This window comes from Scyliorhinus torazame, chromosome 3 (genome assembly GCF_047496885.1).
Source record: "Scyliorhinus torazame isolate Kashiwa2021f chromosome 3, sScyTor2.1, whole genome shotgun sequence".
NCBI classification, from domain to species: Eukaryota; Metazoa; Chordata; class Chondrichthyes; order Carcharhiniformes; family Scyliorhinidae; genus Scyliorhinus; species Scyliorhinus torazame.
Genome location: NC_092709.1, coordinates 163,460,999 through 163,478,123, shown reverse-complemented (window position 1 = coordinate 163,478,123; position 17,125 = coordinate 163,460,999). Strand labels below are relative to the sequence as shown.

The window sequence follows — 17,125 nt, the reverse complement described above, 5'->3', positions numbered from 1 at the left end:
TGGAACTGTGAGGCAGCATTGCTAACCACTGTGCCACCATGCCACCCCTGTGCACAACTACTTTTTTAGAAAGATACATTTGAAAGGGAAACTCTAAAAATGAAATTGATCTTCATATGTTTTGGGATGTGAGGTGAGAAAGTGCTGTTCGTTAACCTAATATTGAATTCTTTTCAAAAAGAGACGTTTTCCATTTTGTGCCAATATTAGTCTCTTGTTTTTCTTTTGTATATTATTAAATCACTGACCTTGACCTCTATATACCACACAGCGATTATAACGCAGAAACTAGGCAAGCAAACCACTATCATATGTCTTCTGTGTAAATAGGAACATAGAAAGTAGGAGCAGGAGGAAGCCATTTGAACCTGCTCCGCCATTTATTATGATTATGTCTGATCATCCAACTCGATAGCCTAATTGGATTAGATTGGTTTATTGTCACGTGTACCAAGGTAGAGTGAAAAATATTGTTCTGTGAGCAGCTCAAAACAGATCATTCCGAATATGAAAAGAAAATGCATAATAGGGCAAACATAAAATGCACACTGTAAATACATAGACTCAGGCAACGGGTGAAGCATACAGGAGTGTAGTACTACTCAGTAGAGAAGATTTGTGAAGAGATCAGATCAGTCCATAAGAGGGTCGTTTAGGAGTCTGCTAACAGCGGGGAAGATGCTGTTTTTTAATCTATTAGTGCGTGTTCTCAGAATTTTGTACCCTTTGATTCCATTTGCACAAAGTGCTATAGAAACATAGAAAATAGGTGCAGGAGTAGACCATTCGGCCCTTCGAGCCTGCACACCAATTCAATATGATCACGGCTGATCATGCAAATGCAGTATCCCAATCCCGTTTTCTCTCCATACTCCTGGATCCTTTCAGCCGTAAGGGCCACGTTCAACTCCCTCTTGAATATATCCAATGAACCGGCCCCAACAGCTTTCTGTGGTAAAGAATTCCACAAGCTCACAACTCTCTGAGAGAAGTGGTTCTTCCTCATCTCAGTCTTGAATGACTTACTCGTTATTCTTAGACTGTGACCCCAGGTTCTGGACGTTCCCAACACGGGAACATTCTTCCCGCATCTAGCCTGCCCAATCCCATCAGGTTTTTATATATTTCTAGGAGATCCCCTCTCATTTTTCTGAACAGCGATGAGTACAAGCCCAGTTGATCCAGTCTTTCTTCATATGTCAGTCCTGCCATCCTGGGAATTAGTCTGGTGACCCTTCGCTGGACACGCTCAAGAGCAAGACTGTCCTTCCTCAAGCTAAGAGACCAAAACTGCACACATTACTCAAGATGTGGCATCACCAAGGCCCTGTATAACTGCAGCAAGACATCCCTATTCCTATACTCTCATCCTCTCGCTATGAAGGCCAGCTTGCCATTAGCTTTCCTCGCTGCCTGCTGTACCTACATGCCAATCTTCAGCGACTGTTCCACCTGAGGGGCGAGCTGGTCAGCGTAGGGATCCAATGGGACCATGTGATGGAATGGCCAGCTCATGCAGGGATCACCCAGGTGGATGGTGGAAAATGTTACCGTGGGCAGGAGTCAGATGTCAGAAGATGCGGAGCACCAGGACTTATCCCAGAGCGGGTTGTCATCATCCTCCGTCCCATGGACCAGTCCCGCTGTTACTGCCAACCCAGGGCCCACACTCCGTAGTGCGGCAGGTATGTATCATGGACGGGGTTGCAGGCGGGGGACTGGGGGGGTGGGTGTTGGGGTGGGATGCAGTGTCCATCCCTCTAGCTAGACCCCCTCCCCAGTCAGTGAAGCTGGAGGCAAATAGAGTGCTCCACGTGTGTTGCCTCTGGCGCACCAGTCTTCCGCCTCTCATACCTGCCTGGGCCACAGGTCCTGCCTATCCTACCCCTACTCTGCATCCGCCTCATCGGGCGAGGCCTGGAGTTCATCCTCCTCCTCCAAAACGTCACCCCTCTGCTACATGATGTTGCAGGCCGCCACGATACGGGAACCCTCTCAGCATCATACTGGAGGGCCCCTCCAGAGTGGTCCAGACACCTGAACCGCATCTTCAGAATGGCGAAGCACCGCATCATCACACTCCTGGTCGCTGCATGGGCGTTGTTGTAGGGGGTGTCTGCATCGGCCTGTGGTCTCTGGATAGGTGTCATCAACCACGTCCACAGTGAATGATCCCGTTCGCCAGGAGCCAACACCCAGTCAGTAGCAAGGAGCGGAGGGGAATGCATACTGCCTGAATATCGGGCACAGGCATGCATGATGGTCACACACATTGTATAGCATACAGTCAATTAAAGATATTCAATTCAACTAAAAATAAAACTGCATTTTTTAATTCAAATGGTAACTTGCCTAGATTTTATGACAATTTGGGAACCCCTTTTGGTTTGTGTAGAGCAGCTTGTCATCTGCTGGTGCTCGTAATGGGGAATGCATCCCGTGGATCACCCCTGGACCTGGAACATGTTCGTGATGGCGGTGAACCCCGCTGCTCGGTTCACGTTGAAATGGATGTATTGAGTCGACCGGGCATACAAAGCCTCTGTGACAGCGCAGATGCAACTGAGCACCGAGCTTATAGAATTTACAGTGCAGAAGGAGGCCATTCGGCCCATCGAGTCTGTACCGGCTCTTGGAAAGAGCACCCTACCCAAGGTCAACACCTCCACCCTATCCCCATAACCCTTGGAATGCCCTGCCTGCAACAGTAGTGGACTCGCCAACACTAAGGGTATTCAAATGGTCATTGGATAGACATATGGACGATAAGGGAATAGTGTAAATGGGCTTTAGAGTGGTTTCACAGGTCGGCGCAACATCGAGGGCTGAAGGGCCTGTACTGCGCTGTAATGTTCTATAACCCAGTAACCCAGTAACCCCACCCAACACTAAGGGCAATTTTGGACACTAAGGGCAATTTATCATGGCCAATCCACCTAACCTGCACATCTTTGGACTGTGGGAGGGAACCGGAGCACCCGGAGGAAACCCACGCACACACGGGGAAAACGTGTAGACTCCGCCCAGACAGTGGCCCAAGCCGGAATCGAACCTGGGAGCCTGGAGCTGTGAAGCAATTGTGCTATCCACAATGCTACCGTGCTGCCCTCTTGTGAGATTCCGGACAGGTTCCCACTCAGGGCCTGGAAGGACCCCTTGACGGCCTCCGGGAGAGGGTGTCCTCCCCCATTCCCCCGCGGTGCCAGGTATGCCAGGATCTGGCAGTTATCTCGCATAGTCTCCCTGCTCAGCTTGAGTCTGAAATTGTCATAAAATTCAGACAAGTTGCCATTCGAATTAAAAGATGCAGTTTTATTTTTAGTTGAATTGAATATCTTTAATTGACTGTATGCTATAAAATGTATTTTATTGGGTTTATTTCATTATTGATAATTTCAGTTGATGAATTGGAAAATATTTCAAATTATACTTTCAGAAAAGTTAGATAAACTTAATTTAAGCACCAGCACATGGGTCCATGAAATATGTTTTAGGTGCCTTTTAGATTTTTGTCAGATTTTTGTAACTGAACAAGTTTCTTGAGAGAACAATCCTTGTAAAGAAAAACTATTTGGCAACATTACAGTTAATTTTTTAATTTTGTCATTGTTAGCGAATTTCAGACGGACTATCTTTTGTGTGATTGCAACTTGCTTTGGATGATTCAGTGGATAAAGACTAAAAATATAACTGTACGAGAAACTAAGTGTGCTTTCCCCAAATCTCTGCACGGCCAGCTAGTAACGAGTGTTAAGAAAGAACTTCTGACTTGTGGTAAGAATTTAACATTCAACGTTATACTATTGTACTAGTAGTCTTAATATAACCTGAGGTGAAAAGAACTCAAAAAAAAAATTGAAGTACTTCCAAAAGCACACGATTTCAGAGTCTTCACTACTCTAGGTGTGTTCACCATTAATACTAATATACCAGTGGAACGTGAGGGGCTTGAATGGGCCGGCCAAGAGGGCCCGCGTGTTCTCGCATTTAAAGGGGTTGAAGGCGGACGTGGCCATGTTGCAAGAGACGCACTTAAAGCTCGCGGACCAGACGAGGCGAAGGAAAGGTTGGGTGCAACAGGTGTTTCACTCGGGGTTAGACTCAAAGACCAGAGGGGTGGCAATCTTGGTTAGTAAACGAGGGGCATTTGAGGAGGGGAGTATCGTGGCGGACAAGGGGGGCAGGTACATAATGGTGAGTGGCAAGCTGCAGGGGGCCCGGGTGGTGCTAGTGAATGTATACGCCCCAAACTGGGACGATGCGAACTTCATGAGTCGCGTGTTGGGTAGGATCCTGGACTTGGAGTCAAGTAACCTGATTATGGGAGGGGACTTTAATACGGTCTTGGACCCAATTTTGACCGTTCCAAGTCCAGGTCAGAAAAGAGGCCGGCGGCGGCCAGGGATCTGTGGGAGTTCATGGGCCAGATGGGGGGTGGGGTGGACCCGTGGAGGTTTGCGCGGCCAAGGGCGAAGGAGTTTTCCTTTTTCTCCCATGTCCATAAAGTCTATTCATGGATGACTTCCGGGTGCGGCGATGACCAGCTGAGTCGCACGTTTCGGCAGCTCCCGGTGAAACGGACTTTTGGGCTCTTGATAGGAGCCCCAACGGCAATTTTGACGGCTAAAAACACTGTGCGGTAAACCAGAAGGGAATCCCCCCTGGATACGGATGAAAAAAGGAGGAGAAAGTGGCCGGATTGCAGTGGATCCTTTAGAACAGCGGCAAGGAAGGCAAGCAAAAACCAAGATGGCGTCGGAAGGTGGCAGTTTAACATGGGGCCCTGAACAACACGAGTTCTTGAAATGCTGTGTGGAAGAGCTCAAAAAGGAAATGAAGAAAGATCTGTCGGCCCCGATACTACAGGCGATCGAAGGGCTAAAGGAGGAACAAAAGATCCAGGAGCGGGAGCTTCGGGTCGTGAAGGCAAAGGCAGCCGAGAATGAGAACGACATACAGGGCCTGGTGGTGAAGACGGAGACGCATGAGGCACATCAGAAACGATGTGTGGAAAGGTTGGAGGCACTGGAGAACAACGCAAGGACTAACAACCTGAGGATTCTTGGTCTTCCTGAAGGTGCGGAGGGAGCGGACGTCGGGGCATATGTGAGCACGATGCTGCACTCGTTAATGGGAGCGGAGGCCCCGCGGGTCCGTTGGAGGTGGAGGGAGCATACCGAGTGATGGCGCGAGGACCGAGAGCAGGAGAAATTCCCAGAGCCATAGTGGTGAGATTCCTCCGTTTTAAGGATAGAGAAATGGTCCTTAGATGGGCAAAGAAAACTCGGAGCAGTAAATGGGAGAACGCGGTGATCCGCGTTTATCAAGACTGGAGTGCAGAGGTGGCGAGAAGGAGGGCGAGCTTTAATCGGGCCAAGGCGGTGCTTCATAAAAAGAAGATAAAATTTGGAATGCTGCAACCGGCAAGACTCTGGGTCACATATCGAGGGAGGCACCACTACTTTGAGACGGCGGGTGAAGCATGGACTTTTATTGTGGAAGAAAAACTGGAATGAGCGGGTTATTAAAAAGAACATTTGAACAAAGTGGTGGGGCGAATGTGGGGGGCGAAGAGGGGGGTTAAAAAGGGGGGAAAGAGGAGTTTTATGTACTAATCCTGCGATGTGGTAACTTTTCTCTCTTCCACAGGTGGTGATGGGGGGAGGAGGGGAGGTGGAGGAGATGGGGCGTTGGCCATTGGGGGCGGGGCCAAGGGAGAAGCGCAGGCTTGGTTCCCGCGCTATGATAATCATGGCGGGAATAGAGAAGCAGGAAGGAGGGGGCGTCGCACGGTGCGAGCCGAGGTCACGGGGGGAAGCCGAGGTCAGCCAGAGTTTGCTGACTTCTGGGAGTAACATGGGGGGAGTAATTACGCTAGCGGGGGATCTAGCGGGGGGGGGTGGGAGGGGGGAATTACTGGGTTGCTGCTGCTGGGGAGAGGGGGGAGCTGGTATGGGCTGGGGGGCACCGCCTGGGGGAGATACAGCTGCGTGGGAACCGGGTGAGGAGCTGGAAAAAGGGGATGGCTAATCAACAAGGGGGGGGAGGTGGTGGTAGGAAGCCCCCCAACCCGGCTGATCACGTGGAACGTGAGAGGGCTGAACGGGCCGATAAAGAGGGCACGGGCACTCGCACACCTTAAGAAACTTAAGGCAGATGTGGTTATGTTACAGGAAACGCACCTAAAACTGATAGACCAGGTTAGGCTACGCAGAGGATGGGTGGGGCAGGTGTTCCATTCTGGGCTAGATGCGAAAAACAGGGGGGTGGCTATATTAGTGGGGAAGCGGGTAATGTTCGAGGCAAAGACTATAGTGGCGGATAACGGGGGCAGATACGTGATGGTGAGTGGCAAACTACAGGGGGAGACGGTGGTTTTGGTAAACGTATATGCCCCGAACTGGGATGATGCCAAATTTATGAGGCGGATGCTAGGACGCATTCCGGACCTAGAGATGGGAAAGCTGATAATGGGGGGAGATTTTAATACGGTGTTGGAACCAGGGCTGGATAGGTCGAAGTCCAGGACTGGAAGGAGGCCGGCAGCAGCCAAGGTACTTAAAGATTTTATGGAGCAGATGGGAGGTGTAGACCCGTGGAGATTTAGCAGACCTAGGAGTAAGGAGTTCTCGTTTTTCTCCTATGTCCATAAATTCTACTCGCGAATAGACTTTTTTGTGCTGGGAAGGGTGTTGATCCCGAAGGTGAGGGGAACGGAGTATACGGCTATAGCCATTTCGGATCACGCTCCACACTGGGTAGACTTGGAGATAGGGGAGGAAACAGGAGGGCGCCCACCCTGGAGACTGGACATGGGACTAATGGCAGGTGAGGGGGTGTGTCTAAGGGTGAGGGGGTGCATTGAAAAGTACTTGGAACTCAATGATAATGGGGAGGTCCAGGTGGGAGTGGTCTGGGCGTTGAAGGCGGTGGTTAGAGGGGAGCTGATATCAATAAGGGCACATAAAGGGAAGCAGGAGAGTAAGGAACGGGAGCGGTTGCTGCAAGAACTTTTGAGGGTGGACAGACAATATGCGGAAGCACCGGAGGAGGGACTGTACAGGGAAAGGCAAAGGCTACATGTAGAATTTGACTTGCTGACTAAGGGCACTGCAGAGGCACAATGGAGGAAGGCACAGGGTGTACAGTATGAGTATGGGGAGAAGGCGAGCAGGTTGCTGGCACACCAATTGAGGAAAAGGGGAGCAGCGAGGGAAATAGGGGGAGTGAGGGATGAGGAAGGAGAGATGGAGCGGGGAGCGGAGAGATTGAATGGAGTGTTCAAGACATTTTATAAAAAATTATATGAAGCTCAACCCCCGGATGGGAGGGAGAGAATGATGGGCTTCTTGGATCGGCTGGAATTTCCCAAGGTGGAAGAGCAGAAAAGGGTGGGACTGGGAGCACAGATCGAGGTAGAAGAAGTGGTGAAAGGAATTAGGAGCATGCAGGCGGGAAAGGCCCCGGGACCGGATGGATTCCCAGTCGAATTCTATAGAAAATATGTGGACTTGCTCGCCCCGGTATTGACGAGGACCTTTAATGAGGCAAAGGAAAGGGGACAATTGCCCCCGACTATGTCTGAAGCAACTATATCGCTTCTCTTAAAGAAGGAAAAGGACCCGCTACAATGCGGGTCCTATAGACCTATTTCCCTCCTAAATGTAGATGCCAAGATCCTGGCCAAGGTAATGGCAATGAGAATAGAGGAATGTGTCTCGGGGGTGGTCCACGAGGACCAAACTGAGTTTGTGAAGGGGAGACAGCTGAACACGAATATACGGAGGCTGTTAGGGGTAATGATGATGGCCCCACCAGAGGGGGAAACGGAGATAGTAGTGGCGATGGATGCCGAGAAAGCATTTGATAGAGTGGAGTGGGATTATTTGTGGGAGGTGTTGAGGAGATTTGGTTTTGGAGAGGGGTATGTTAGATGGGTGCAGCTGTTTTATAGGGCCCCGATGGCGAGCGTGGTCACGAATGGACGGGGATCTGCATATTTTCGGCTCCATAGAGGGACAAGGCAGGGATGCCCTCTGTCCCCATTATTGTTTGCACTGGCAATTGAGCCCCTGGCGATAGCGTTGAGGGGTTCCAAGAAGTGGAGGGGAGTACTTTTAGAGGAGGAGAAGAACACCGGGTATCTTTGTATGCGGACGATTTGCTACTATACGTGGCAGACCCGGCGGAGGGGATGCCAGAAATAATGCGGATACTTGGGGAGTTTGGGGATATTTTAGGGTATAAATTGAACATGGGGAAAAGTGAGTTGTTTGTGGTGCATCCAGGGGAGCAGAGTAGAGAAATAGAGGACCTACCGTTGAGGAAGGTAACAAGGGACTTTAGTTACCTGGGGATCCAGATAGCCAAGAATTGGGGCACATTGCATAGGTTAAATTTAACGCGGTTGGTGGAACAAATGGAGGAGGATTTCAAGAGATGGGATATGGTATCCCTGTCACTGGCAGGGAGGGTGCAGGCGGTTAGGATGGTGGTCCTCCCGAGATTCCTCTTTGTGTTTCAGTGCCTCCCGGTGGTGATCACAAAGGCTTTTTTTAAAAGGATTGAAAAGAGCATCATGGGTTTTGTGTGGGCCGGGAAGACCCCGAGAGTGAGGAAGGGATTCTTGCAGCGTAGCAGGGATTGGGGGGGGCTGGCACTACCGAGCCTAAGTGAGTATTATTGGGCCGCTAATATTTCAATGGTGAGTAAGTGGATGGGAGAGGAGGAGGGAGCGGCGTGGAAGAGATTAGAGAGGGCGTCCTGTAGGGGGACTAACCTACAGGCTATGGTGACAGCCCCATTGCCGTTCTCACCGAGGAACTACACCACAAGCCCGGTGGTGGTGGCTACACTGAAGATTTGGGGACAGTGGAGACGGCATAGGGGAAAGACTGGAGCCTTGGGGGGGTTTCCGATAAGAAACAACCATAGGTTTGCCCCGGGGGGAATGGATGGGGGATATGGAATGTGGCAAAGAGCAGGAATAACGCAACTGAAAGATCTGTTTGTGGATGGGAAGTTCGCGAGTCTGGGAGCGCTGACCGAGAAATATGGGTTTCCCCAAGGGAATGCATTCAGGTATATGCAACTGAGGGCTTTTGCGAGGCAACAGGTGAGGAAATTCCTGCAGCTCCCGACACGAGGTGCAGGACAGAGTGATCTCAAAGACATGGGTGGGGGATGGTAAGGTGTCAGATATATATAGGGAAATGAGGGACGAAGGGGAGACTATGGTAGATGAACTAAAAGGGAAATGGGAAGAAGAGCTGGGGGAGGAGATCGAGGAGGGGCTGTGGGCAGATGCCCTAAGCAGGGTAAACTCGTCGTCCTCGTGTGCCAGGCTAAGCCTGATTCAGTTTAAGGTATTACACAGGGCGCATATGACCGGAGCACGGCTCAGTAAATTTTTTGGGGTGGAGGATAGGTGTGCGAGGTGCTCGAGAAGCCCAGCGAATCATACCCATATGTTTTGGTCATGCCCGGCACTACCGGGGTTTTGGATGGGGGTGACAAAGGTGCTTTCAAAAGTAGTGGGGGTCCAGGTCGAACCAAGCTGGGGGTTGGCTATATTTGGGGTTGCACAAAAGCCGTGAGTGCAGGAGGCGAGAGAGGCCGATGTTTTGGCCTTTGCGTCCCTCGTAGCCCGGCGCAGGATATTGTTAATGTGGAAAGAAGCCAAGCCCCGGGGGTGGAGACCTGGATAAATGACATGGCAGGGTTTATAAAGCTAGAGCGGATTAAGTTCGTTCTAAGGGGGTCGGCTCAAGGGTTCACCAGGCGGTGGCAACCGTTCGTCGAATACCTCGCAGAAAGATAGATGGAATGGAAAAAAGAAGGCAGCAGCAGCAGCCCAGGATCGGGGGGGGGGGGGGGGGGGGGGGCGGGAGGAGGAACCAGAAGGACTCTCAGGGTTGTTAATATATACTGTATAATATGTATAGGTCGTTGCTACAGATAATTATATATTGGACTGTTAAATTATATTTTTGGAGAGTGTTACTTGTGATAAGGCAGTTGCCAATTAGGGTTAGTTTTCATTTTTGTTATTTATTATTTTTTCATTTTTTGTTTATAAAATAGGTCACTGTTATTTGTGTTGTTATAATATTGTGTAAAGGATGCACAATGTACTGTGTTGGTTGACCAAAGATTTTCAATAAAATATTTATTAAAAAAAAAAGTCTATTCATGGATAGACTTCTTTGTGTTGAGTCGGGCGCTGATCCCGCGGGTGGAGGGGGTTGAATATTCGGCCATTGTGGTATCGGACCATGCCCCGCACTGGGTGGATCTGCGGCTGGGGGCGGAGCGGGGTCAGCGCCCTTTCTGTAAATTGGATGTGGGACTGCTGGCAGATGAGGTGGTGTGTGGGCGGATAGGGAGGAGCATTGAGAACTATGTGGGAGCGAATGACACGGGAGGTAACGGTGGCAGTGGTGGAGGTTTTGAAGGCGGTCGTTAGGGGAGAGTTCATCTCCATCAGGTCCCACAGAGAGAGGAAGGAGAGGGAGAGGCTGGTGGGAGAGATACTCCGGGTAGACAGGAGATACGCGGAGGCCCCAGGGGGGCTGCTGAACGAACGCCGGAAACGTCAGGCGGAGTTCGACTTGCTGACCACGGGGAAGTCAGAGGCGCAGTTAAGGAAAGTGAAAGGGGCAGTCTACGAGTATGGGGAGAAGGTGAGTAGGATGCTGGCGCACCAGTTGCGCAAGAGGGAGGCGGCTAGAGAGATTGGGCGAGTGCGAGATAAGGAGGGAAACATGGTGCTGAGCCCAGAGAGGGTCAATGAAGTCTTCAGGGAGTTCAACGTGAAGTGATACGAGTCGGAACCCCCTGGGGAGGGGGAAGGGATGAGGCAGTTTATGGACCGGTTGAGGTTCCCGAGGGTGGAAGTGGAGTGGGTGGAGGGATTGGGTGCCCCAATTGAGTTGGAGGAGGTAGTCAGGGGGCTGGCAAGCATGCAGTCGGGCAAGGCCCCGGGTCCGGACGGCTTCCCTGTAGGATTTTATAAGAAGTTCTCGGAGCTGTTGAGCCCGCTCCTGATGAGAACCTTCAATGAGGCAAAGGAGAAAGGGACCCTCCCTCCGACAATGTCGCAGGCATTGATCTCGCTTATCCTGAAGAAGGAGAAAGATCCGCTTCACTGGGGTCCTACAAGCCGACATCGCTCCTGAATGTTGACGTCAAACTGTTGGCAAAAATTCTGGCCACCAGTATAGAGGACTGTGGCCCGGGAGTGATTGGTGAGGACCAGACCAGTGAGGGTTTTGTTAAGGGCAGGGAGCTGAACACGAATGTGAGGAGGCTCCTGAATATTATCATGATGCCCTCCGAGGGGGGATGCGGAAGTGGTGGCTGCAATGGACGCGGAGAAGGCCTTTGACAGGGTAGAGTGGGAGTATTTGTGGGAGGTGTTAGGCAGATTTGGATTCGGTGAGGGATTCATAGGGTGGGTCAAGCTGCTGTATCAGGCCTCTGGAGCGAGTGTGTCCACGAACCGGCTACGGTCGGAGTATTTCAGGCTGCACCGGGGGACGAGGCAGGGGTGTCCCCTGTCCCCGTTGCTGTTTGCCCTGGCAATTGAGCCGTTGGCCATTGCGCTCAGGACTTCAAGGGATTGGAGGGGCCTGGTGCGCGGGGGAGAGGAACACCGGGTCTCCCTCTACGCGGATGACCTGTTGTTGTACATTTCGGATCCGCTAGAGGGGATGGGGGAGGTCATGCGGATCCTGAGGGACTTTGGGAGCTTCTTGGGGTATAGATTGAACGTGGGGATGAGTAAGCTGTTCGTGGTCCACGGTAGGGGCCAGGAGGAGAGACTGAGGGAGCTCCAGCTCAAGATCGTGGAGAGGAGCTTTCGGTACTTGGGGATACAAGTGGCCAGGAACTGGGATGCCCTGCACAGGCTCAACTTAAAGGGGGGGAGGGGAGAAGAGCGAGGACTGGCTCTGCCGACCTTCTGCAGCTATTATTGGGCGGCCAATGTGGCCATGATTAGGAAGTGAATGATGGAGGAGGGGGAGCTGGAGGCAGCGTCATGCAAAGGCACCAGCCTAGGGGCACTAGTCACGGCTCCGCTGCCGTTCTCACCAGCGCGATATACCACAAGTCCGGTGATGATGGCGGCACTGAGGATTTGGGGGCAGTGGATGAGACACAGGCAGGAGGAGGGCGCCTCTGTGTGGACCCCGATACAGAATAACCATAGATTTGCTCCAGGTAGGATGGATGGGGGGTTCCAAGGCTGGTATAGGGCAGGTATCAGGAGGATGGGGGGACCTGTTTATAGACTGGACTTTCCCTAGCATGCAGGCGCTGGAGGAGAGGTTCAGCCAGCCCCTGGGGAATGCGTTCAGGTACCGCCAGGTTCCAGACTTTCTTAGAAAACAGGTGGGGACATTTCCGCTGCAGCCCCCGCGTAAGATCCAGGACAGGGTGGTGTCTGGCATCTGGTTAGGGGAGCGGAAGGTGTCGGGCATATATCAGGAGCTGCAGGAGGTGGAGGAAGCCTCAGTGGGCAGGGTGAACTCCTCCTCATCATGTGCCAGGCTCAGCTTAATTCAGTTTAAGGTGGTGTATCGGGCGCATATAACGGTGGCAAGAATTAGGTTTTTTTATTGGGGTGGAGGGCAGGTGCCCGAGATGTGCAGGGAGTCCGGCGAACCATGTCCATATGTTTTGGGCATGCCCGGCGCTTGAAGAATTCTGGCAGGGGTTTGTGAGGGTGATGTCGAGGAGTTTGGACACTCGGGTGAAGACGAGTCCAACAGTAGCGATATTTAGGGTGTCGGAGAATCCGGGAGTGCAGGAAGCGAAAGAGGCAGAGGTACTGGTCTTTGCCCGGAGATCTCGTTAACGTGGAGGGACTCGAAACCCCCGAGTGTGGAGACCTAGGCTAGCGATATGGTGGGCTTCCTCAGCCTGGAGCGAGTAAAGTTCGCCTTGAGAGGGTCCTTGATGGGGTTCTTGCGGCGGTGGCAACCTTTCCTTGACTTTCTAGGGGAGCAGTAATTGGCAGCAGCAGCATCCTGGGGGGGGGGGGGGGGTGGTTTCAGGTGGGGGGGGGGGAACTGTTGATATAATGTAACTTTTATATGAAGACAACACCCACCTTGTTTTGTTTAAGAATTCTTGTTTATTTTTATTATTATTTGTACTTCTATTTTTGCTATGTAAAACCATTGGTTGGAAAAGCTTTAATAAAACATTTTTTAAAAAAAACTAATATACCAGATGCGCCCAAGAGTTTCAAACACCCAAGCAGAAATTGCTGGCCGTTGCTCATTGCATTCCAGTCATGTTGTACACTGCCTGGCACGGTCTGTTCTTGCACAATTCCTTCTGCTTTCCACCGTTGTGATCCATTGCTCTCTGCTCTCCGACATCCAAGATGCTTTTTCCAATTTCCTGATGAGTACGGTCTGTTTCCTCATTGGTCAGGACCCAATCCTCCATGGCCTCAGGTACAAAAAGCTGAAGTCAATAGCAAAGAAAGTTATGAGAACAACCTAACTGCTTTAAGGGCTTCGACGACAGCCCTTCGACCATCTCTCAGTCATCCACTATTAGAGGCTCAGTTTTGGGGCTTGCCACTTATGAAATATTACCTGATGGGTAAAGGCAATACTGTAAGCACTGTACTCAGAGTTAGAAAACGGAGTTTAATTATGTTGAGCCAGAAATTAAAACAATTATATTCCTGAAGCTAAGCGATAAAGAAATAATAATGTTAAAATTACTTAAGAACAACAGCCACTAAAGAGACATCTGAAACACCATCACCCGAAGAGTCTGTCGGGAACACATTCCTGCCAATCACAGCAACCCTGTAATTATTTAACGCTCCGAGGAGTGTCAATTGACTATAGATGGAACTTCCCTCCTCCAGTTGGGCAGACGTCTCACCTCAGAGTGATTGTCCAATCTCTGGCAAACCGCTTAGTATTCCCAGCAACACCAGCAGTAACATTGGCCAGGACTACAACTACAAGCAGTCCGCAGAGTTGAGCTGCAAACAGTCCCCAGAGTCGAAGTCCAGGACCAGTAAAAGTAATGGATGTAGGAATAGGATGGGGCAGGGAAGGGGTGGGTGGATTCTCAAGGCAGGTTAAGTCGGTGAGGCTTCTGGGGGTGGTGTTGCCAAGATAGGGTGAGGATCTTGATGGAGAGGCATGGGGGGGAGAGAATAGCTGGCAGTGGACAGAAGAAGATTGCTCAATGTGCATATTGGGACCTTGAAGGAGGCACCCTCCCTTCCCCCGCCACCCCTTCTCTTTTCCTTCCTGGGGCCCGAACAGGATAGCCTGCCGGCCTTCCCTTCTCCCCTGCGCCTGAACCTATTCCAATAGCCTCAGTTGGGGCGAGGGCAGGCATACGAATATACACATTAGGAGCAGCAGGCCACCAATTGGGTCTTTGAGCCTGCTCCTTCTTTCAATAAGATCGTGGCTGGTTTGATTGCAATCTCAAATCTACATGCTCACTTCCCCTGATTTTTTACCCCCATGCTTATCAAGAACATCTTTTCCATAACCACCTTGTCAAGACCCCTCAGGATCGTCTATATTTCAAACAAGTCACCTCTTACTCTTCTAAACTTGAGCAGATACCAGTCCAGTTGGTCCAACCTTTCCTCATAAGACAACCTGCCCATTCCAGATATTAGTGAACTGCTTCGAACGCATTTACATCTTCCTTAATTAATGATATACACAGTACTCCAGATGTGGTCTCACCAATGTCCTATAGGGCTGAAGCATAACCTCTCTACTTTTGTGTTTAGATCCCCTTGCAATAAATGCTAATACTCTAGTAGTTTTCCTAATTACTTGCTGTATCTGTAAACTAATCTTTTGTGATTCATGTACTAGGGCAGCTCTGCACCTCAAGAGCTCTACAATCTCTCACCATTTAGAGAATATGATTTTTATTCTTGCCAAAATGGACCATTTCACATTTACCTACATTAAAATCCATTTGTTAAATATTTGCCCAATCATTTAACATATACTCCTTGTGTCATCTTCACGACTTAATTTTCTACATATCTTTGTATCATCAGCAAATTCAGCAACCAAGCCTTTGATCCCTTCATCGTAGTTATTTGCATAAATTCCAAAATATTGATGTCCCGGCACTAATCCTCGTGGCACACCACTTGTTCCATCTTGCCAACCAGAAAATGACCATTTACTGCCACTTTTGTATACATGTCCATAGGTTACCACCTACAGGTTTGATATGGTAGCTTATCAAATGCCTTCTGGAAATTTTAAAACAGTACATTCCCTTTATCGCTAGCACATGTTACTTTAAAAATTCTAATAAATTGGTTAACCATGACTTCCTTTTCACAAAACTCTGTTGACTTTGCCTGATGATTTTGACATTTTTAAGTGACATTTTTAATATTAATTTCAAACATTTTCAATATTAATTTCAAACATTTTCCCTGTGACAGCCGTTACGTTAACTGGCTTTCTGTCTCCTCCCTTTTAGAATAAAGGAGTTGCATTCACTATTTCCCAATCTAATGGAACCTTTCCCGAATCTAGGAAATTATGGAAAGTTAAAAACAATGATCAGTAGTGCAGTTGTATTGTCACTGGACTGGAAATCCAGAGACACAGGTAATAATACTCTGGAGACCAGGGTTCGTACCTAATGATGACCATGATACCATTGTCAATGGTTATAAAAATGCATCTGGTTCACTCATGTCCTTTAGGGAAGGAAATAAGATATAGGAGCAGAATTAGGCCATTCGGCTCATAGAGTGTGCTCCTCCATTCTATCATGGCTGATATGTTTCTCATCTGCTACCTACAATGCAATAGACCAAGAGATTGGATTCCACAATCAGCCAGAGTATCTCTTCAATAGAACACATGACCTAGGAGCAGGAGTAGGTAATTTTGCCTCCCGAGCCTAAACCCCCTCAATGTGATCATGGCTAATCCCGTCATGGCCTCAACTCCACTGCCCTTCCCATTGTCCATAACCCTTCAACCCATTATCAATTAAATATCTGTCTAACTCCTTAAATTTACTCACTGTCCCTGCATCCACCGCACTCTGGGGTAGCGAATGCCACAGATTCACAACCCTTTGGGAGTAGTTTTTCCTCACATCTGTTTTAAATTTGCTCCCTCTTATTCTAAGATTATGTCCTCTCGTTTTAGAATGCCCCACAAGAGGAAGCATCGGTTCCACGTCTACTTTATCCACACGTTTTAGCATCTTGTATACTTCTATTTGATCTCCCCTCATTCTTCTAAATTCTAGAGAGTTTGGGCCTAAACTGTTCAATCTCTCCTTATAGGACAAACCCCTCATCCCAGGAATCAATCTAGTGAAACTCCTCTGAACTGCCTCCAATGCCACTACATCTTTCCTCAAATAAGGGGACCAAAACTGTGCACAATACTCCAGGTGCGGTCTTACCAATGTCTTGTATAGTTTCAACAACACTTCCTTACCTTTATACTCAATTCTTTTTGCTATACATGCCAACATTCCATTTGCTTTCCTTATCATCTGCTGCACCTGCATGCTAGTTTTCTGTGACTCATGCACAAGGACACCCAGCTCCCTCTGCATCGGAGCACCGCGAAGTCTGTCCCCATTTAGATAATAAGTTGCCTTTTCACTTTTTTCGACCAAACTGCATGACCTCACACCTATCCATGTTGAACTCCATCTGCCACGTTTTGGCTTACTCTCCTAACCTATCTAAATCCATTTGTAAGGTTCTTATTTCCTCATTGCAACTTACTGTCTCCCTATTTTTGTGTTATCTGTGAATTTGGCTACGGAACCTCCTATCCCTGTATCCAAGTCATTAATATAGATTGTAAATAACTGGGGCTCAAGGACTAAGCCCTGTGGAACTCCACTAGTTACATCTTGCCATCCAGAAAAATACCGATTTATGGCAGCTCTCTGTCTCCTGTCCATCAGCCAGTCTTCTATCCAAGCTAATCAATTAACCTTAATCCCATGTGATCTAACCTTGTGAATTAACCTTCTGTGCGGCACGTTATCAAACACCTTCCCTAACTCCAGATATACTATGGAGGATTCCAATTATCCACTTTGCTTGTTACATCTTTGAAGAACTCTA

General features: G+C 49.3%; 1 protein-coding gene across 4 annotated transcripts in view; it reads left to right on the top strand.

The window, feature by feature from the left end:
- adgra3 (adhesion G protein-coupled receptor A3) overlaps positions 1-17,125 on the top strand; it is a 272,209-nt gene that overhangs the window by 190,723 nt on the left and 64,361 nt on the right. For 3 of the 4 annotated variants that reach the window (XM_072496488.1, XM_072496487.1, XM_072496489.1), the window contains one exon: positions 3,614-3,774. The exons of the other annotated variant lie outside the window; for it this stretch is intronic. In XM_072496488.1, coding sequence (XP_072352589.1) covers positions 3,614-3,774 — 161 coding nt within the window. The remainder of the gene's footprint in view (positions 1-3,613; positions 3,775-17,125) is intronic. 4 annotated transcript variants of the gene reach the window in all.